This window comes from Emys orbicularis, chromosome 11, assembly GCF_028017835.1.
Source record: "Emys orbicularis isolate rEmyOrb1 chromosome 11, rEmyOrb1.hap1, whole genome shotgun sequence".
NCBI classification, from domain to species: domain Eukaryota; kingdom Metazoa; phylum Chordata; order Testudines; family Emydidae; genus Emys; species Emys orbicularis.
Window position 1 is genome coordinate 6,510,169 of NC_088693.1, and position 23,689 is coordinate 6,533,857.

Here is a 23,689-nt window from a genome sequence, read left to right on the forward strand (position 1 = left end):
ACAGAGAGGGAGTATAGTTTTCTGGTTAGGTAACTAGATTGGCTAATCCGGGGTCAATTCCCAGCTCTGTCTCACTCTCCTTTGGTGACTATAAACAAGTCATTTTCTCTCTGTGCTTCAGTCTCCTATCTGTAAAATGGGGAGAATGATAGAGCTGGCTGGAAAATGGTTTTATTTCCCCATCAAAAAAATTAACCTTTTTTTGGAAAACCAAAACCCAAAAGTTTTACAATTTTCAGCAACCAAATATTTCAAACATTAAGAGAAAGAAAATTATTACATTAAGAGATTTCTGGCTTTCCACAAAAAAATCAAGTGTTTTCAAAGAAAACAGAGACTCTCTCTCTCTCTCTCTCTCTCTCTCTCTCGTTTGCCTTGGTGACATAGATTGTAAATTCTTTGGAGCAGGAATTATTGCTCCCTCTGTGTATGCACAATGTCTAGTACTATGGGGTCCCATCTGGATGAATGCCTATGTGCTATTTATAGCCTTTTAAAATTTAAATTTACTTTAGTAATTTTGTATTAAACTACCAAGGATTCAGCTCCTGTTGCTACAGTTTCAAGCTCAAAAACATGAAAATCACCTCTGGTGCTTTTCTCAAATTTGGAGACTCCAGGAACACACGAAGACCGAGGATAGTGACCGCAGACACAATCACAAGTACAAAGTCTTATCTGTACTACTACAAGTTTAATTAAGGCAATAGTTAAGGTTACAATTATCAATGAATATATAAATCCTACAAAAATATATGCAACAACTGAGGCTGTAGTTATCCTCACATCCTCAAAGGTATTCTAGGATCTCTCAACACATGAGTATCAAAAGAGGAATGGTCCCTGCTGGGGTTTCCCGTGGAGTTGTCCCTTGGGGTCATCCCTCTTTTACCCAACCAGGCAACCTCTTTTATATCATTGTTCTGACCACATCTAATACCTTATGCATATACATGAGTGTTTCAATGCTCTTTTCCTCATCTGTACTGCCACACCCTACAAATATTGTTTTTCAGAGGTTGTTTTCTTAGTTTCCCTTATTCTCATCAGCATTCTTGAACAATATGTAATGTGTGGTCGGGACAGAACATTCCATGATGTTATAATCAGGTATCCCATGGTTTTGGACAATACATTGCAGTCTATTGCAATCTAGTTTTCCGTAACAACCTATTGGCACAATTTCTACAGTAATCTTGTGACCTTACTGGCTTAGGGTTATTCCTAGGTCAACCACTCATGTCAAGAATTCTTAAGCCTATGGCCTAGTCTGGTTGAGCTAAAATCTTACAGGCCTCAGCCTATAGGCCTTGCATTCTAGCCAGGCTTTACTTATATGCCTAATACACACTCATCACTCCTAAATACTTGTCAATCTTATACTTCTATAATCCTACAATTTTAACATCTATTTAGCATACATGTATTATATATGAATTGAGCATAACACCAAATAACACAATGATAAATGGATGATAAAATGAACTAATTGGCTATGCATTGTAATGTAAACATATAGTAATAATAAATATTAATATTAATTATGGCTCCATATTGGAGTCCAAAAAACACCATGCTGATGAGAAGATGGAACTCTGCCTCAATACTTGAGATTCAACAACTGTTGAACAGACACTTATTATTAAATATTTGTTACACCTGAATAAAAACATACTTAATCATTAACTGGTGTGTGTTTAATTAACATATAATGATTGCCCAATTACATCACCATGAAAATTTCATTTGAGACACTTTAAGTATGAGTTGATTGAGGAAGCAACGTAAAGGCTCATGTTGTGCCCTGGGTGCTCTGGATTGAATCTGGAGGGGATATGCGGCTGCCTAATGCAGCCACAATTACCAGCCTAGCAGAGGGTACAGCATGGTCCCCCATCTGTACCTGGCCAGTAAAAGTAACCAGTGAAGAGTGGGGAAGGGCAGGGTAATGACCCCCATTCCTTCCCCTTTTCAGTCAGCTGTGGTCCTTGGCTATATTTTGGCTTCTCCCTGAACAGAGTGAAAGAAGGAAGAGAACTGGTCTCTAGGTTTTAGGGGCAAAATCTGCTCTTAGACAAGAGCATTCAGCTCTCCATGTGAATTTCACTCAGATCTCTAAGGGGAGATTTAACTGAGATTCTCCTTTGTGATTTGCATTTTATTTTAAACTATAGGACAACAACTTGAAGAGTCATAACCAAAAGACTGTCTTTCTAGGTTTCTACCTTGGCTCTGATCTATGCAATATCTGAGCTGCTCCTAAGTGTAAGAAGTTACAATGGATATCTCTTATTTCCTTCCCTGGTGGCATGAGGCAGGCTTAGGGGCGTTGGTTTCTATTTTTAAAAAGGTTGATTGAATATAAAAAAGCACTGGTGTCAGTGAGGGTATTGTGGTAGAAAAGCTTGGACAAAAAAGTGAGCTTTACAATTAGCTCAATGCAATGAGGTTAGTGGTCAATTCCTGTTTCACTAGGCTGTGAGCTCTACCGTGTTGGCCCAGTTCTGGAGAAGGTTCCATCTCCCTCAGTCACGAGTCTTTCCGTAATGGTAGACAATGTCATTGTTCCAGCATAATGAGGCTCTTATTATTAGGTCATGGTCCCAGAGTGAGTTTCCCCCACAGTGACTGCCAATGAGCTCATCCTAACCTGAAAAGTACCACCTCTCTCTAGTGAGAGAAAGGATGTCCTGTTACTTCCTATACTAATTAAGGTCCTCATTCTGCAAACCCTTACATGAGTTGTCTCACTGACTGTAAGTGGGGCTACTTGAGTAAAGAGTACTGTCTGCTTTGAGCAGAGACTGCAGATGATGTGGAAGTATACATATTAGACTTTTTACCTAACTATCTATTTCTCTCATAATTGAGTTGAACCTTACAAGAAGAAGCTATAATACAAGTGTAGCAAAGAAACAGTTAAGTTAAGAAACAGATCTGGGTTTCAAGTTTATGAGATCTCATAAAAATAATACTGAGGGTGAATTAAAAATCAGGATGTTTATGAAAAATGCAACATCCTCTCACTAAGCACAATTTGTTCTTTTAGCCATAGCTAAGGCCTGCATATCTGTTCCACCCAGAGTTGCAGGAATCATACAGGCTTGGACTGTAGTGCTAGCTGATATTAACCAGTGGAAATCCTTCTAAATTTAACTTTCATCACAAAAGCTATAAATCTGATGCCTTTTTTCCCCACCATCAAAATATCCACAACTCTGAGGTTCTCTTAACGATACAAACAGAACACATTTCATTATAGGACATTTAGAGCCAATGTTAAACATTGCTGACAATGCAGTATCCTTACCCGTGATATTGCAGTAAACCTGGAACGGTCCAAGCGGTCCACTTCCATCGGAATCAATATGGAAGAAACCAGACATCTTCCCTTTGTGACGATAGGCTTCACACGACTGTTCATAGATGGCTGCAATATAGAGAGATATACATTACTTCAGAGATACAGTGAGGGCACTGGTAGGCATGCATGTATCCACAATTATAACAATTGTTAGTGGCATTATTTATCCCCTTGATTGACTGCTGGCTTGTATTTCTGGCCCCAGTTCAGGAAACAGGAGTTAAACACATGCTTCAGTGCTTTCCTGGATAGAGATGGATCTAAGCATGTGCTCTGCTGAATTGGGGCCTTAAACAATGGGAAGCTTGTATTTTCCTGACTAGGTTAATTAAATGTTTTAAAGGACTGATATAAAATTAGATGTGTGCCATGGTCCAACTGAAGGGATGTAGCACACACTGGAGAGCAATAATCTACATATAACTTACAACATGGACACCCTGAAAGCATGGACAATATGGGCCACAGCTGTTCCATGCCTTCCCTGGAGTAGCTGATGGGTTCCCCATTGAAAGGGGAGCCCAGAGCTTCTTTCAGTGTCTACCACCCTAGAGGAAATGACCAACAGTCTGTCTCTGCCAGGAAGACAAGGGTTCAGGGCTACTCAGAGAGATTGTCACCCTATTTTTATACATCACACTCATGTTTTGTTTTCTCTATGTATAAATCTTCCTGTGCTGAAGGATACATGCCCAGAGAAAGCTTCAATACACATAAATTCAAGGGGTAAATAATACAGGCTGGGACTGTGACTAAAGAGCAAGAAGACTGTGGTAAAAACTGCCCAAGGGTAAAAGCAGTTCTTTTGATTATACACGTCTATATACAAACTTCAGGCAAGATGAGACACTCTCAATAGCTATTTTATCTCTTGGGCACTATATTACCGCTAATATTGACCCTAAGTCCATTAAGAGTCATATATGCACATATGTTTTTGTCTGTACGCACGCACACATACACACACATACACATTCAAATAGTTAATTCTTTCACTTCTGGCAGAGATACTTGGCAAATAGCCTCCTTCAGAACTGATGCTAACATGTCCCCACACAGCAAGCAGATTTTAACAGCAGCTGGTGGCTCCCTTGGCATATAGGAGAATGCATTAGTCCATACAGTTCCTATTATAGACCAAGTGTGGCGAGACCCAAAATGGCAAGGGATCCAAAACGGGGGATACAACCAAAAGAGGTGCTGGAAGGGATAATGGTATTGATTTTGGGGTTTTTTTGTATATCATACATGATGATGCCATAGCTTCCGGCTTACAATTCACATTTTCTGGCATCCTTAATTTACAATAATGAGAGACCCCACAATCCACATGCCATGGAGACAAAGAGAAAATCCCTCAGGAGAGACAGCTAAGTGGTGAATGTGTGAAGTTCTTCCGACTGGAATTTTGAGTGTCTATGCTCACCTTCCCACTGAAAGAGGAATTGATTCTATTTCCATGTAAACTGCTACCAGATTACATTGATCTGAGTTTATTAACCATAACAGTTTGTTTATTGTTGTTTAACTAATTCCTAAAACTCAGCCAGACTTGGCAGATGGATTAAGACTTTTTCTCCCTACAAGACACACATATCTGGGGACATACGGTAGTTCTGAAAATGCAAGCAAACACAGCAATATATGGCCTTGCAATGAATAAGCTCATTAGCGATAACGATAGCAGAACACAAAGTAATATACTTGAGTATCATCTTCGGCTGCTGCAAGGTCAAATCTCTATTTTTCTTGCTCTTTGATTTTATGTGTACATTTAACAGCTATTCACACACACAAACACCCACAACTATACAGCATACATATAGACTGAGAGGCACACAGGGGAATTTGGAAGTATCCCATTTGTTAGATTCTACAAATTTCTTCCTGGGTCCCATCCACTTTTCAGCCATCGAAGCTGTACAGTTAAATTAGATATACTATAGTGTTTGTAGTGTTGATGTTGTAAATAAAGCTTTCTGTTCATAGTGTCTTTCATCTAGAAGGATCTCAAGGAGCATTACAGAGTGAATCTAAAAAAAAAATCACTCCCCCCACCCACTTCATAAAGGCAGCCCCTTCTGTACTAGGAAGATCACACAGCTGCTAGATTTTTTTTTTTTTAATGGAAAGAGAAGAATTGTTTTCTCAAATGGATGGTGCTTCAGAAGGAAAGATTTTAAATAGCCAGACTGGAATTCTGGACAGAGCACTAGGGCTGATGCTGCTACTATTTCAAAAATGCGGAGAGACATAACAGCCATAAGTGACCAGGTCCATATTTTAATGTCTGCTCAGAAAGCAGCTCCTCAGCGGCATAGAGCTGGGGGCATGGTCCCAGGGTGACTCAGAGAAAAGTGTGCCACAGTAGGGGATTGGGGTGTAGGGGGTCTGACCTAGCTAGGTAGGGTCCAAACATCAGGGGCAGTAGTCGGAGGGGAGGGTTGGCGGAATTGCTAGAGCTGGGTTCAGTAGGCAAGAGTCAAGGTAAAAGTCAGGCTGGGTTGGGGACTGGAGATCAGAGGTAGTACCAGGCTAGAATCAGGCAGCAGGAATCAGGGTCACAGTCAGGCCAGAGTCAGAGACCTGAGACCAGAGACAGCACCAAGCGACAGTCAGGAGTCCAGAGTCAGGGTCAGGCTGGGATCAGAGACCAGAACACAAGGTGAGGTCTGGAGTCACAAGCCGCCCAAAGTCTGTGTCATTGCCCAGACAACTTCCTGGGTCACCACCCAGGGTTAAATAGCGTGGTTGGCCAATCAGGGGACGCAGGGTGCCGTCACTCTGGCTTTCTTGGGCGGTACTTCCTGTGGTGACTATACTCCACAGTGCTCCCTAGGTACAGTCCTGCCTGGCTTCCCAGTGGCACTGTGGGAATATCAGACATCCCAGACTTTGCAGACCTAGGTTCTAGTCCCCGCATCCTCATATTATCCACCATCTTCAGGGTTGCTCTTCCGCTGAGTGGATGCTGGGCCTCATTTATCCGAGTGGTCTTGATGAAATCCTTTTACTAGGTCAGAGGCATGAGCATGGGCAACGGGTTCCAAGGAGCATTCTTTAGGACCCTACCCCTGTCAATCTCCCCCTGTATAGTTCAGAGTCCAGGATAGCGTGGACTATATATTCCTCATTCCCTTGGACCTGGACTGGTGGGGGTGGCTGTTGGGACTCACCAGGAAAGGGATCCTCTGGGTAAGGCTTCACGAGGGATATCTTGAAAACAGGATGTACCCTAACAGATTGAGAGCGCTACAGTTTGAATGTGACGGGGTTCATTTGCTGACAAATCTGGAAGGGCCCACGGAACTGGTTGTCTAATTTGCAGGATGGTCTGTTTGTATGGAAGAGTTTTGCAGCAAGCCGGACAACATGACCAACCATGATAGCTGGGCATTCCTGGTATTGACAGTCTGCATATTACTTGTTGTCTGTTTTTGCACCTTCTAGGTGGTCCTTAAGCTCCTCTGGTATATGGTGAATTTGTTGGATCCAGTCAGCAGCTGCTGGGTTTGGAGAGGCGGCTAGCAAGGCCAGCTGGAAAACCACAGTTTTCAAATAGGGTACTCCGCCCTATGGAGGCATAGTCAGTGTTGTTGTATGAGAACTTGGCATAAGGAAGGAGGGAAAACCAGTTATCTTAATGGTAGCTGACAAAGCACCATAGGTATTGCTCTAACACTTGGTTCACCCTCTCCATCTGCCCATCTGTCTGGGGATGGTACAGAGAGGAGGTAAAAGTACAAACGTCCATTAGCAGGACCACTTCACAGCAAAAGCATGAGACAAACTGGAGGCCTTGGTTCAAGGGGATATGTTTGGAAGCCCATGAAGTCAGACAAATGAACCACTAGGAGTCGCAGCATGGTTTCAGCAGGGGGCAGGTTATTACAGGGGATGAAGTGCACAATTTTGGTCAGTTGGTCTACAACAGTAAAGACCACTGTGTGACCACCAGAGTCAGGGAGTTCCACGATGAAGTCCATGGTGATTGAGACCCAGTGTCTAGCCTGGGTCACCGGGGGTACTAGGGCATTGAGGGGCTTAGCACAGGGCGTCTTGGAGTGAGCACACTGGTCACAAGAGTTATCCTAGCCCTGGACTTTGGCTCATGTACAGGGCCACCAGAAGAAAGGGGAAGCCATGCAGAAATCTTCAGATGTCCAAGTTGTCCTGCCAAAGGAGTGTCATGGCAGAGAAGGAGCTCTTCTAGCTGTGGGGGAGGGAGGGGTCTGGAGTGTATATGCATCCATCAAGGTAGATGATCCCACCCTGTGTGGAGCATTGCATTTTGATTCTGGCTCTCGCTTACTCAGGCTAAGTAAATGGGTCATCCTTCAAAGCAGATCAGATAAGATCAAGGTGGTCTTGGTTAATCTTGGCACTAAGGAAGTTGTGAGCTATTAGGAGATAGGGTCATTCTTGGTTAGGGTCCTTGACCTCTTGATAGTATGCCCCCTTTCAGAATAGGGTGTCTGCTTTCCTATTCCTGGTTCCTGGGCAATAGGTGATGACAAAATTCAATTGAGAGAAGGATAATGTCCACCTGAGTTGTCTTTGGCTCAAGGCTTGAGCATTCCACAGATATTCAGGGTTCTTATGGTCATCAAAGACTTGCCCTGGGTGGCGGGATCCCTTGAGGTTATGACACCACTCTTTAAAGGCTGATTTAATTGCAAGTATTTCCTTATCTAATATCTCATAATTCCATTTGGCAGTGGCGAGTTTTTGGGAGTAGTAGGCACAGGGGTGCAACTGCGGACCATGCCTCTGAGAGAGTATGGACCCAATGGCTACACTGGAGGCATTGGCTTCTGCTATGAATGCCTGAGCAGAGTCCAGGTGTGCTAGAATGGGAGCCTTGGTGAAAGCAGCCTTGAACTGATTGAAAAGATGGTGAGCTTTGCAGGTCCAAATAAATGTGATGGCTTTGTGGGGGCTATTTTCCCTGAGAAGCCTAGAATGAATTGTCGGTAAAAATCTGAGAAACTCAGGAAGCTCTGTAACTCCCAGGAGGACCTGGGTGCTGCCCAGCCGCGGATGGCCTCTATCTTCTGGGGGTCCATCTTGATGCCCTCTGGGAAAAGGATGTAACCCAATAATTCTGTGGAGGACTGGTCAAAGGTATATTTTTCCAATTTCACAAACAGGCCATGCTTCCGTAGTCTCTCCAGGATGGAATGAATGTGGTAACAATGCTGTTCAGGATTATCTGAAAACACAGGTATGTCATCGAGATAGAGGACTACTTACTGGTCCAGGATATCTCTAAATACATTGTTCATGAAGTGTTGAAAGGTTGTGGGAGCATTGGCCAGCCTGAATGGCATTACTAAATATTTAAAGTGCCCATACCTGGTTCCAAAGGCAGTCTTCCATTCATTTCCTGCCCTGAGGTGCACTAGGTTGTAAGTGCTCTGGAGGTCCATTTTGGTGAAAATTCTGGCAGACTGCAAGCCATCTAGTAACTCAGAGATTAAGGACAGGGTTTCAGACCATCAGCTCCTTTAGGGCCCCAACAGTCTATGCCAGTGTTTCTCAAACTGGGGTCACCGCTTGTGTAGGGAAAGCCCCTTGCGAGCCGGGCCAGTCTTTTTTACCTGCCCCGTCCGCAGGTCCGGCCTATCGCGGCTCCCACTGGCCGTAGTTCGCTGCTCCAGGCCAATGGGAGCTGCTGGAAGCGGCGCGAGCTGAGGGACTTACTGGCTGCTGCTTCCAGCAGCCCCCATTGGCCTGGAGCAGCGAACCGTGGCCAGTGGGAGCCGCGATCAGCCGGACCTGCGGACGGGGCAGGTAAACAAACCGGCCTGGCCCGCCAGGGGCTTTCCCTACACAAGCTGCGACCCCAGTTTGAGAAACACTGGTCTATGCAAAGGCATAGCGTTCTATACTTTTTCTTAAGATAAAGGACGGGAGCCCCTGCTAGGGAGGTGGAGTGCTGGATGAAGCCCTTGGACAGGTTTTTCTTTGATGCACACATGAAGGGCTGCCTGTTCTGTCTCAGACAGTGCATATATCCATCCACAAGGGACCATTACTCTGTGTTGTAGGCCTATGGGGCAGCCATAGTCCCAGTGTGGAGGTAGCATCTCTGCATTTTTCTTTTCAGAAATGTCCACATAATCCCAATACTTTTCAGGGAGATGGGGAATCAGACTTGGAAGTGACTCCTTCCGGCTAACCACCACCATCTAGAGTTCTCCCACAGGTGTTCTCCCTTCTGATCAATTGCAGGATCCCAGGACCAAAGAACCGAAGCTGGCTGCATGCAGGCAGACCCTTCGGCAGTATTCAGAAGGGAAGTTGATCCTCTTTTCTTTCCAGGAGATGCAAGGGTCGTACTGCTCCAGCCAGGTGATGCAGAGAATTAGGGGTAAGTGTGGAGAATGGATCACACTGAAATGTAGCATTTCCCGATGACCCTGGATTATAGCCTCTAGGAGTACTGTTTCCTGTGTTAATAGCCCCGAGGACAGGAGGGACCTATCATTTATCTCTATGAGGACTGATATAGGTTTTAAACAGTGGGGGATTTGTAGAGCTTGAGTGATTTTAGCATCTATAAAGTTATCAGTAGTCCTGAAGTTGATCAGGGCCCACTGAGGGGGAAATTGGTTTGACCATATCCATGGTACATAACTTTATTCATACTTGGAAGTGTGGGGAGGACCCATTTGTCCTGGATCAGGTTTTTCCTTGAGGGTTGGGGGTAATTACAGAGCATAGTGCACTAGTGGTGCCCAGACTGCCAACCTTTCCCCCACCCCCCCATATGGCCTGGGCTTGCTTGTTTCCCGATTCCTTGCAGGTCAAGGTTCATAACAGGTGATGGCATGTCCGGGTGTGCCACAATAAAAGCATAGGTTATTGTGCTTTCACCGTTCCTTTTCTTCCAGGGTCAAGCACCGGTGGCCCAGATCAACTACATCAGTTCATGGTTGGGCACTGTGGTTTCTGGCGTAAAGAGTGGGCGAAATGGTGGCAAGGTGCCCCTCCTCATATCCTTTTGCTCATGCATCCAGATGCTGATGCAAAGAGACAGGTCAATGAAAGCATCCAAGCAGGTTAGGTCTCAATGAAGGATAGCTCATCTTTTACTTCCTCACTAAGTTCACACCCAAAATGATGCAGTTGGGCTGCCTTGTTCCACTCAATGTCAGCTGCAGTTCAATGGAACCGGGCAGTGTTCAAAGCAGCTGGGCCTTGTCCTTGCTGGAGCCTTTGTAGTGCAGCTTCCACTAAGCAAGTGGGACAACCGTTGTCAAAAATTGCGAAAGATGCTCATAGGAAGGTGTTCCTGTCTATTAACACTGGGCTGTCCCGCCTCAACAGGAGAGAGGCCCAATTCAGCACTTCTCCAGCTAGCAAACTGATCCCTCTGCCCTGCTCAGTGGGGTATATTCGAGGGCGAAGCAGGAAAAGGAGACAGTATTGGTTCAGGAACCTCCTGACCTTCTGGCAGTTCCCATCAAAATATTCCGGTACTTTTCACGGTACAAGGATATTTTTTTCTTGGAAATCTCTCATCGGGCCTTCCCTTAGACTTCATTCCTTGCAAGGTCTGATGAAGCTACAGTTTGGGGTATCATCTTTCCAGGCAGTATATTGGTGGGAGTCAAACATGCCCTGACTGTGACAGTTACCGGATTGAGTCCCTAATTAATATTCATTCTGCATTAAACACAGCTCAGCTAGTCTCTTCCTGAGGTGTTTTGTTTTTGGTCTGATGCATAGTAAATTGTGAGCGCCTAGAAGAGCTGCAATTGCCCGTCTCTAGCAATACATATGTATATATTAAATTAAAAAACCCAACAACCACAACCTGTTCCTCATGTATTCACAGTCTTAAAGGCTACAGGGAGCTTTTCAATTACAGATACTGCTGACAAAGGCAACCAGGATGGGTGGGAGGGGGAAGATCATAACAGGCGATTAAGTAGCCAGCCAAGCAGTCATGCTTTGATGAATTCATAAGGTTCCCAAATTGCAATTCATTTAGTGAATTTGCTGTCATCATCGATACAGAACAATTCATCTTGGCTCATTAGGGAACTCGTTGATTACATCCCTTGCTTTTTTATTTATTTAGTACAAAGGATGGTGCAAGGAGCACAGACATAAAATATTGCATGTTGGCAGTGGACTGGTGCTTCTAGAAACCACTCTTCATCACTGGGTCTTTCCCTCCACCCCCAAATGTCACATTGCCTGGGAACCAGACATCTTCTCTCTGAATTAACAAGGAACAACGTGAAGACCCAGCCATTAGTAATGTGGATCCGTTCACCACTACATGACACTTTTGCAACCATGATAAGTTGATAACCATTCTGCGTGGACTCCTCCTGACGGTCGAAATGACAGACTGGACCTCTACATAGAGTGCTTCCGCAGACGTGCACAGGCTGAAATTGTGGACAAACAACATCACTTGTCCCATAACCTCAGCCGTACGGAACGCAATGCCATCCACAGCCTCAGAAACAACTCTGACATTATCATCAAAGGGGCTGACAAAGGAGGTGCTTTAGTCATAATGAACAGGTCGGATTATGAACAGGAGGCTGCCAGGCAACTCTCCAAGACCACATTCTAAAGGCCACTATCCTCTGATCCCACTGAGGAATACCAAAAGAAACTACATCATCTGCTCAAGAAATTCCCAGCTACAGTACGGGAACAAATCTACATGGACACACCCCCAGAACCCCGACCAGGGGTACTCTATCTGCTACCCAAGATCCATAAACCCGGAAACCCTGGACTCCCCATCATCTCAGGCATTGGCACTCTTACAGCAGGATTATCTGGCTATTTGGACTCTCTCCTCAGACCCTACGCTACCAGCACTCCCAGCTATCTTCGAGACACCACCGACTTCCTGAGGAAACTACAATGCATTGGTGTTCTTCCTGAAAACACCATCCTGGCCACCATGGATGTAGAAGCACTTTACACCAATATTCCACATGAGGATGGACTACAAGCTGTCAGGAACAGTATCCCTGATGAGGCCACAGCACGCCTGGTGGCTGAGCTTTGTGACTTTGTCCTCACCCACAACCTCTTCAGATTTGGGGACTACTTATACCTTCAAGTCAGTGGCACTGCTATGGGTACCCGCATGGCCCCACAGTATGCCAACATTTTTATGGCTGACTTAGAACAACGCTTCCTCAGCTCTCGTCCCCTTAGGCCCCTCCTCTACTTGCGCTACATTGATGACATCATCATCATATGGACCCACGGAAATGAGGCCATTGAAGAATTCCACCTGGACTTCAACAATTTCCACCCCACCATCAACCTCAGCCTGGACCAGTCCACACAAGAGATCCACTTCCTGGACACTACAGTGCAAATAAGTGATGGTCACATAAACACCACCCTATACCGGAAACCTACTGACCGCTATACGTACCTACATGCCTCCAGCTTCCATCCAAGACACATCACACGATCCATTGTCTACAGCCAAGCCCTAAGATACAACCGAATTTGCTCCAACCCCTCAGACAGAGACAAACACCTACAAGATCTTTATCAAGCATTCTTAAAACTACAATACCCACCTGGGGAAGTGAGGAAACAGATTGACAGAGCAAGACGGGTACCCAGAAATCATCTACTACAGGACAGGCCCAACAAAGACAATAACAGAACACCACTGGCCATCACATACAGCCCCCAGCTAAAACCTCTCCAGCGCATTATTCACGATCTACAACCTATCCTGGAAAATGATCCCTCACTCTCACAGACCTTGGGAGGCAGGCCAGTCCTCGCTTACAGACAACCCCCCAACCTGAAGCAATTACTCACCAGCAACTACACACCACACCACAGAAACACCAACCCAGGAACCAATCCTCGTTGCCTACTCTGTCCCCATATCTACTCTGGCAACACCATCAGAGGACCCAACCACATCAGCCACACCATCAAGGGCTCATTCACCTGCACATCTACTAATGTTATATATGCCATCGTGTGCCAGCAATGCCCCTCTGCCATGTACATTGGCCAAACCGGACAGTCCCTCCGCAAAAGAATAAATGGACACAAATCGGACATCAGGAATGGTAACATACAAAAGCCAGTAAGTGAACACTTCAATCTCCCTGGTCATTCTATTACAGATTTAAAAGTCACTATCATTGAACAAAAAAACTTCAGAAACAGACTTCAAAGAGAAACAGCAGAACTAAAATTCATTTGCAAATTTAACACCATTAATCTGGGCTTGAATAGGGACTGGGAGTGGCTGGCTCATTACAGAAGCAGCTTTTCCTCTCCTGGAATTGACACCTCCTCATCTATTATTGGGAGTGGACGACATCCACCCTGATCGAATTGGCCCTGTCAACACTGGTTCTCCACTTGCGAAGAACTCCCTGCTCTCCATGTGTCAGTATATAATGCCTGCGTCTGTAACTTTCACTCTATGCATCCGAAGAAGTGAGGTTTTTACTCACGAAAGCTTATGCCCAAATAAATCTGTTAGTCTTTAAGGTGCCACCAGACTCCTTGTTGTTTTTGTAGATACAGACTAACACAGCTACCCCCTGATACTCACGGCCTAAAGAGGCAGACAGTGGGCCAGATTCTCAGCTGGCATGAATCAGTCCAGCTATATTGGTTTCAATGGACCTATGCTGATTTACACCTGATGAGAATCTGTCCTAGCATGTCTTCCCCTTGGCTATAACAGAGTTACAATAGTAAATAATTAGCAAGAGTTTGGGAAGAGATATAAATCATCAAGGGAATAAGGCAGCCTATAAGTATTGGGCAGGGCTGGCTCCTGGCACCAGCCGACCAAGCACGTGCTTGGGGTGGCACCTTGGGGCGGCACCTTGGGGAGGGGCGGGCTCGGGTTTTGGGTTTTTTTGGTTCGGCGGGGCAGCGCTGGAGGGGGTTTTTTTGTTTGTTTTTGTTTCTGCCGGGTGGCACTCGGAGGGGGGGCTTGGGTGGCGCGGCATTGGGGGGGGGGGGGGCGCGGAGGCTTGGGCGGCGCGGTGCTCGGGGGGGCGGGGCTTCGGGCGGCGCTCGGGGGGGCTTCGGCAGCACAGTGCTCGGGGGGGCAGAGGCTTGCACGGCGCTTGGGGGGGCGGGGCTTCAGGCAGCGCTGGGGGGGGCTTCGGCGGTGCGGCGCTCGGGGGGCGGGGCTTTGGGTGGCGCGGCGCTCTTTTTTTTTGCTTGGGGAGGCAAAAAAGTTAGAGCCGGCCCTGCTGTCGGGGCTAGGAGGAAGCTATTTATGTGTGCGGTTTATTCTATAGCGGGGGTCGGCAACGTTCGGCACGCGGCTCGCCAGGGTAAGCACCCTAGCGGGCCGGGCCAGTTTATTTACCTGCTGATGCGGCAGGTTCGGCCGATCGTGGCCCCCACTCACCGCGGTTCGCCGTCCCGGGCCAATGGGGGCGGCGTGAAACCGCGGCCAGCACATCCCTCGGCCCACGCCGCTTCCTGCCACCCCCATTGGCCCGGGACGGCGAACCGCGGCGAGTGAGGACCACGATTGGCCGAACCTGCCGCGTCAGCAGGTAAATAAACTGGCCCGGCCCGCTAGGGTGCTTACCCTGGCGAGCCGCGTGCCGAACGTTGCCGACCCCTGTTCTATAGCAACCTACTGCAGGGTTTTTTACACTTTTCTGTGACACAGCTGGTATAATGTTGGAGGATAATGGACTAGATGAACTGTGGGTTTGATGTAGTATGGGCAATTCCTATGTTCTTATGGTCAGGGGACAAGAGGCAGGTGACACTGGCATGGAACAGTGTCTAAAGGGACACACAAATCAAATATTTTTCAGAGACATGTTCTTACCATTGTCATAAGAAACTAGAACTGGTTGAATAGTATTTGCCGAATAAACAGACACATTTAGAAATGTATTAAAAAAGAAATAACTGAAATAATTTTAAAAATGTTGTTTTGCTTTTCACTGTTTAGGCTGTTTTCTCCCCCCCCCCCCCCATCTCTCTCATCCCGAATGATAAAAATACACTAATCAGTTTCCATTTGATTCCTTGTCATTCTCAAGATTTTCACATAGTAACACAATGCTTCAATGTTTAGATTTCAAGCCCCGATGAGAAACGCGTCTCTGTTTTATTTTAATGTTTCAAATGGCATTTTAAAAATTAATCACAAATGTTTCCATTGATATTGGGTTTTATAAAAATTTATGATCGCCACAGGGAAAAGGTAACCTGGAATTTAAATAAATAAGACTCTGGGTAATCAAATTTTGTGTTTCTTTAGCTCTATAACACCATCTGCACGATTTTAGTTTAAAAGATGACATTACAGAGGCTGGGTAGCGACTGTGGGTTAACGTATGGTGCTGTCGCGGTAGAGATAATTGCATAGGTAAGCACCTATGATGTGCTTGGATCAGAGATCAGGACATAGTGGGAAGGCACAAAGGCCATAGTGATGACAGCTCTGTGACAGAGGGAAAATTGAGAGGAAGAAGGGTTCCTGCATCTATAATGGGGACACTTATTGGTTGATATGGGTAGGAAGAAGTGTGCAAGAGAAGGCTAGTTCTTTTCTTAGGCTTGAGAAAGGTGTTTGATGCATTATATATCAAAAAGGTGCAAAAAAAAAAGGGCACAACCCCCTATTTTTTGTCATCATTTGCAGGTCACCTGGACACATTTTCTTGTGCCCTATCCATGCTTATGTCTGCTTCACAGTTTCTGTAGGTTGCATCTATTGCTTGTTTCAAACTAAAATGATGAAATTCCGTTTTGCTAACCAGAGCCTTCATGCTTTAGGTTACACTAACCTGAGGACGTCTGAATGGCCAAGAGAAAAGGGAAAGCTCTCTGTTCTCTTTTCTCACAAGAAAAGCCTTGTGAAAGTGAACAACAGATTAAGAGTCAACTAGACCGAACAAGGCCCTGAGAGTCTTATCCATGTAAACTAAACAAATATTTATGTGCCATTTTATGGTTCCTGCTGACCAACCAAACTTCACTGATTTGAGACTCAACCATTTTGGGATCAGTGTAAAGGGATTACTGTAGTGGTCCTTAAAGTCTCCACTTCCCAAGATTTAGTCATACAGTGGGTCTGTACCAAGAATAGAAAATAGCTATGATAACTATTTAAGTGTTATCAAATGTTGACATGTTAATGTTAACCACTGTTTGCACTAATGACACTTTTACTAAACAGAGTAGGACTATTCAGAATTTACTGAGTAGAACTGGTCAAAATGTTTCAAACAATTGGTCTCATCGAAAATCACCATTTTCTGAGAAAATATTTTTGGTTAAAGATTATCGACATTTTCTAAATGTTCAATTTTTGTGAAAAAATGATTTTATTTTTATTTTTTAAATGAATCAAAATGTGATCAACAATTTTATAGACATTTAATTTGGCTTTTAATAAAAATATTCAAAAGCCAGTTTGATGAAATAAATATTCTTTAAAACTGAAAAACACAGTTGTGAAACATTTTTTCGATTCCTTCCACATGAAAACAATTCAAAACTGAATTATTTTTTTTTATTTTTTTATTTTTTTGGCAAAACCAGTTTTTCATTGTTGACCATCCCCGTTTTTTGGACCATCTCTGATCTAAGGCTAAATCCTCCTCTGGTGTAAGTCAGCATCTCCACTGGCTTCAGTGGCAGTGTACTGATTTACAGCCATTGAGGATCTCAACATCATATTTGATCACATTTGTAATAAATGCGTGTTTATTATTTTTTCTTCCATTAGCTCTGTGAGATCTATGTGAGAGTGAGCTAGATGTTATACACAGAACTCCGTCATGCCATTTTTGCGGTCACTTCTCAGAGAAGGGCTGTGCTCGTTAAGGTAGTTTTAAAAGGATGCTGCAGTGTTTCACTGAGGCATTTAAGATGTTCCCAAATGTAATTACTTAAACTGACATCGCTTAAGAGTTACAATCCTCACCCCGTGAGGGACATGATTCCCTAAGTACTATCCAGTTCTTTTCTGATTAGCTTCTTGAGGATAGGGTGAGCTGTCCTGTTGGAGTTCTTAATGCGCACATCACTGACAGGTCAAAATGGTGCATTCCCCAGCCCATTCCTAACTCTCTGTGAAACACATATATTCATAAAGAGTTCAAGGCCAGAAGGGACGATTGTGATACTGTAGTCTGACCTCCTGTTTAACACAGGTCATGAAACTAACCCACATTTTCCCTAAAGCAGATCTTTCAGAAAAATATCCAATCTTGATTTAAAAATGGTCAGTGATGGAGAATCTCCCACAACCCTTGGTAAGTTGTTCTAACAATTAATTATCCTCCCTGTTAAAAACATATGTCTTATTTCCAGTCTGAAAGTGTCTAGCTTCCACTTCCAGCTTGCAACGTGAGCCCTTACCCAGGGCTCCGGGTAAGCTTGGACATCTCCCTCTGAAGCTTACACCACCATGTGTTTCCTTATGTTTTAAGCTGCGCTAGCTAGAGTAAAGCTAGCAGGGGCATAGATACCTACGTGAGCAGCAATCACACCTCCGACTTTGGCATAGGGATACCCTCAAGCTGATAGCCTGCAAGTTTACGGACATTTACTTTCAACCTCATCTTGCCCCCACCCTCAGTTCAACTGCAATTTCTGTATTATCTTTCACTGAACACAGAGATACCATTTCATTACTGACATCCCTAGCAGCTGGCTTTGTCTGGCCTAAACATCTGCCAGCTTTTCTCCAAACTCCTAGTTGAAATAATTCCCCAACCATGCTCATTTTCTGTGCCAGCAGTCTAGTTCCACTTTGATTAAAGGGGAGTCCACCCCTTCTTTATAGGCTCTGCCTTTCCCAAGTATTCCCCCTGTGATTAGTATGCTTAAAGTCCTCTTCTTTGCACTCTCTTCTCATCCACATGTGAAGACACTGCTTAGCTAACCCTGCATGTTGAACTGAACTAATTGCAGAGAAAGCTACAGTAGAGACTCTGGACTTTGGCCATTTTTCTAGTAAACTAAGCTAAGTTTCCTTAAATCATTGATACCAATATGAACCACAAGCACTGGTTCCTCATCAGCACTCATTAAAAGTTTGCCTTATGAGATACACACCTTTTTAGAGCTGACAACAAATAAATCGTTCAACAAATTCATTCACTTAAAAAATCAGTTTTCCAAGATTTATTTCCCAATGTATTTATAATTACTGTGGGCGGGGGGGTGGGGTGAGGGGGGAAATAAGCTAGCCCCAATGGTCTAGGCTTTTCTGCTTGGCCTGGGCCTGCCCGGCGGCTAACAGGCCCACGAGCCTAAACCAAGCCAAGTGTTGTGCTCCCTGACAGTGGCGGTCAGAGGTTATGACACAGGGAGGGAAGGGGGGCTGAAAAGGAGGAGGGTGAAAAGCCCCAGCAACAAGAATAATTTGCAATATGTGCCTACTGCTTTTGAAATATAATAACCACTTGTGTAAAGCAAGAAGTGTGAAGCAATCATCTAAAATGAGTAACCATGCCTCCCCCTACCCCATTTGTATGACTACCCCCATTGAGTAACTGTACCCTGTAAGGGGCAATTGTGTAATAAGCACCCCATAAAAGGCAAAGTTGTAACAGCGTTGGAAACCACCAAAAAGCCCTTCACTCAAATTGCACCCATCCTAGGCAAGGTTGCAAAAGAATGCTAAAAAGTACCAAAAGACCCTAACTCTCTTATTCCTAATAAGGTCACTATTACTCAAGTATATGTCATTTTAATTCCTAATATGGTTATTATTACTTAACTTTGTGTAATTTGTTTGCGGTTTTAAGCTTTAAAAATCTCCGTGTTCTTTGTATCGGGGGAGCAGTTCCTAATGGCTGCTACCCCCAACGCGTTGGTGTGTATTCAATAAACGGGCCTCAGGGTTGAGTCTCTGAACTAAAATCAATGCGTGGGTGACTTTTTCCACAACATTACTTTAGGAACTGATCACATACAGTTCATTGCAAATATTCAGTAGTTAATATTGAAAATACGAGCTGCATAGATTACTTCTGATTGTCACATATCACATGGTATTGCTGTTCTCTGATTGCATGAGTGATTTTACTAAAATCAGGCAGAAGCAATTCAGAATCACTTTATGGTATTGTAGCAGATAAAGGGATTAAGGAAATCTAGAGAACATTAAACCTTGCTTTTAATGGAATGCACAGGTATTACCAAACAGTGGCTGGATGAGATGGCAATTGATACATGACAAATGTGCATGCATGCAAAATGCTAGTTGAGTTTGGTGTGGTGAGATCCCTTCTGGCTCATTTAATTGCCTCTGTGCTTTCTGATCCTTCGAATAAAGGACTTTATAGAAAAAATAAACTGGTTTCAGAGTAGCAGCCGTGTTAGTCTGTATCCGCAAAAAGAACAGGAGTACTTGTGTCACCTTAGAGACTAACAAATTTATTTGAGCATAAGCTTTCATGGGCTAAAACCCACTTCATCGGGTACACAGAATGGAACACACAGAAAGAAGATATTTATACATACAGAGAACATGAAAAGGTGGAAGTAGCCATACCAACTGTAAGAGGCCAATCAATTGAGATGAGCTATCATCAGCAGGAGAGAGAAAAAAACCTTTGAAGTGATAATCGAGATGACCCATAGAAGGTGTGAGGATATTTTAACATGGGGAAATAGATTCAATTAGTGTAATGCGTGTCATGGTTTTGGCTGCCCACATTGAGAGAGCGGACTGTCTCTAAAACACCACCGAAATTCTGCCGCAGCACAAGTTCCATGTCTGATACAAAACCGACTGAGAAGGCTCCATTGCCTTTGTGGTAAATCAAACCCAGGTTGATGCTGAGTGTGCTCTGAGAAAAGATAATTATTTGTCACTTTCTCTGCAGACCATGAAGCTCCCCATGTGTCCTCTACCATTAATCCCTCACCTGGTAAACTTATCCACAATGGGTGCTGTGAGGGCAGACGACCTTGTGGTGGACTAAAGAAGTCTTTAGTTAATGGCAGATGTGGCATATCACACAATTTCATCACAAGATTTGCTCTCATAGGCTCAGAATGATGGGTGTTTGATTAAACATCCTTGTAAGCAACAACAAATAAAGCAATATGCATCAGGGAGGTTCCTTCTCTCCTAGCTTTAACAGCAGACGGATTTAATGCAGGCAGTAAATTATGGAAATGATTGTACTATAAGAGTGAGGGTAACAATTGTCATGTTAAATGCCAAAAACTGAAATCTCCACTCCTGAAAACTGGCTTTGACAGCTCTGCTGTTGACGGACTAATATAGACTCTGCTGTGATATGCCTGGATGACAGATGGCTTATTGTCCCTTTTTAAAATACATATTTATTGATCTGATAAGGAATGTGTTATTTCCACAGACAGCTGAAAATTAATCTAACCACAATGTCATCTTAATAGCCAATCACAAGGGATCTTTTTATTACCCTGAGGGATAGAGTGACTAGATGTCCCGATTTTATAGGGACAGTCCCGATATTTGGGGCTTTTTCTTATATAGGCGCCTCTTCTCCCCACCCCACCACCACCACACACACACACACACCAATACTGTGTCCCGATTTTTCATACTTGCTATCTGATCACCCTTCTCAGGGATCACACAATTTCCCTAGAATTCAAACCAATTCTCTGGCAAGGGGAGGTCACTTCAACCAATTCTGTTCGGTCCCTGCCCCACTGAGGTTTGGGTCAGGGCTGTGTGCCAGTCTCTTGGCTGAAAAGCTACTGCACCCCACACTAGACCCAGGATCACGTGTGGGTCTCCTTGACAGACAGGATGAAAGAACAAGGAATGTCTAACCTGCTCCTGACAGGAGCAGTGCTGGAGGGTGAAGGCAAAGGAGGAGCTGGAAGAGGAGAAAAGGAGAATGGAAAGACGACCTGAGAACCACTAAATTAAATTAATGGAGATATCCTATCTCCTAGAACTAGAAGGGACCTTGAAAGGTCATTGAGTCCAGCCCCCTCCCTTCACTAGCAGGACCAAGTACTGATTTTGCCCCACATCCCTAAGTGGCCCCCTCAAGGATTGAACTCCCAACCCTGGGTTTAGCAGGCCAATGCTCAAACCACTGAACTATCCCTCCCCCCACTCAAGCAGGATATAGGACTGTCATGATAAAGCAAAGCACTTGTGCCTTGCTCTTGGGAGCCCTGAAATGTAGCTGCTCAGAGATCGAGACAGAGGGAGGGATGTGGAGGTGAATTGGGGGAACACATTCGTTTCAAAGGCGTTCAGGCCTGACAAAGGCAGGCCTGAAAAGTGTGGAATCTGTCCCCTACTTGCTCCAGCTTGGAACACCGGGAACAAATTCCAGAACAGAAAATCCATTGTGGTATTGGAGAGAAAGAAAGATAAGGAAAACAAAGAACTGAATTATTGTTTGTTTGCTTGTTGTTTTTGAAGACACAAAAGAAAAGGCCCTACATGTACATTCTGCGGATATCTGTGCTGAAGGGGAGTGCAGATAAGATGTTTACAACAGGCTCAGCAGACAGGAAGAGAATTCATATTCACATATGGGAAAGATGCTATGAGGGAAGCTTATGCCAGAAAGAGTAGACTTGATATGACTATTGAACACATCTATGGCTGAGTCAAAAACCTCCTATCAAAATTTTCATGGCAGAGTGGTGGATAATAAAATTGTAAATGAAGCATGGCCCAGCTTGTCTTCTCCCCCTGGCACCAACAGAGGGAGGTAAAAAGCTTTATCCCTCAAGCCCCTTGGTGGACATACACAGAGATGTGTGTGTGTGTGCGCGCGCGCGTGTGTGTGTGTACATGCCTATTGGTATGTCTATTAATGAATGGACATTAGACCTGGGCAAAAAACGGAGAAACAAATTAGGAATATTGTCTTTAAATGTTTCCCTTTTTTACTCCAAAATTTGAAAGCTAATAAAAGCACAAAGAAAATTGATCAGCTACGTAGCTATCCTGGTACAGTATTTTAAATTCTGAAATGTCATCAGAACATTGTAATTTGATAAATTTTGACCAGATATAATTAATATACAGTTATATTAATATGTAAAAACTTTGTTGTGAAACAGTTAAAGTTGCCTCCCCACACACACGATGTTACAAAACCATATACAATAAAAAAATTATTTAACAGAACATATCCTCTGCAGCCCACAGCCATGTTACCATTTGCACAAGTACTGAACACCTGACATCATACTTCACCCCCTCTTCACCACACTACCTGTTCCTATCACTATTATGAGCTTGCTACATAGCAGTGGTATGACCAGTCCCTCAAAAATACACACACACATTTTTCTACAGCAAGCTATCTTGATGAACCGGTAAAATGTGAAAAATACAGAAACAGCAAGTTAGAAAAAGAAACCCAATTCTTTGGTGGCGGCTGAAAAGAAGGAGATGAGAAAACACGATAAAGGAGAACGAAAGAGAGTCCTTTGACTTTTGATTTATCTCCAGAAATTCTTCTTCAAGTGTGTCAAGAGACTTGTGTGTTTGTGTAATGGATTCCTTTGCTGTTTCTAGTCTAACTGCTGACCCTTTGCAATCCTGTCTGAGCGCAGTCTATTGCTTCCTGTAATAACAGATGACTTCTCGAAGCACTCCCTCTACGCTTTAGCACCACAATCTCTATCAGGCCAGCCTTATCCAAGTATGCTTAACTGGTTTACTTACAGTTATGGCAGGTTGCTCCCATGTAACCCATTTCGCTACAATCACAGTAAAAGGTGGTCCAGGACTGGGAGCATTTTCCTCCATGTTCACAGAAGTTGGGCAAACATCTAATTGGAGATGTTAAAAAAGCCAATTAATTTTAAGCATTTCAGCATTGATAGTACAGGCAAGGAAGTGTCCCGTCCCCCTGACACACACACACACACACACACACACACACACACACACACACACACACACACACAGAAAGCTTTCTGGGACTGCATCACTTCACACAATGGCTGAAATACTTATTTCTTCCTCTGATCTGTGATCCACTCAAAACAACAACATTCAAAACCAATACCCTGTACCACACATAATACATTCAAAGAGAAGCCCTTACTGATAACAAAATGCCCAGCTTGTTTTCTGTCCCTAAGAAACCAAAATGCCACTTTCATTCTGATCTCAGATAAGGAGAACAAATACCAGGTGAAAAAGCTATAGAAGATCTTTTTTTTTTTTTTCCCCAAAAGAGAAGGCTTTCCTCCCCCGTCCCCTGCCTTTCTCCTTTGGTCTAATGTGGTTTGCAGCTATACAAATTAAGCTGCACTTCAACTGTGGAAGCACAAACAATACATACGCCTCAAAGTAAAGGGAAAAAATGTATTTATGAATTGTGT

At 44.1% G+C, this 23,689-nt stretch overlaps 1 protein-coding gene across 1 annotated transcript in view; it reads right to left on the reverse strand.

Moving 5' to 3' along the window:
* The window catches only part of CNTNAP5 (contactin associated protein family member 5), a 433,878-nt gene that overhangs the window by 136,075 nt on the left and 274,114 nt on the right, over positions 1–23,689 (reverse strand). Inside the window, exons 11-12 of the mRNA XM_065413114.1 lie at positions 23,025–23,131; positions 3,311–3,430 (exon numbers count right to left, since the gene is read on the reverse strand). Coding sequence (XP_065269186.1) covers positions 3,311–3,430; positions 23,025–23,131 — 227 coding nt within the window. The remainder of the gene's footprint in view (positions 1–3,310; positions 3,431–23,024; positions 23,132–23,689) is intronic.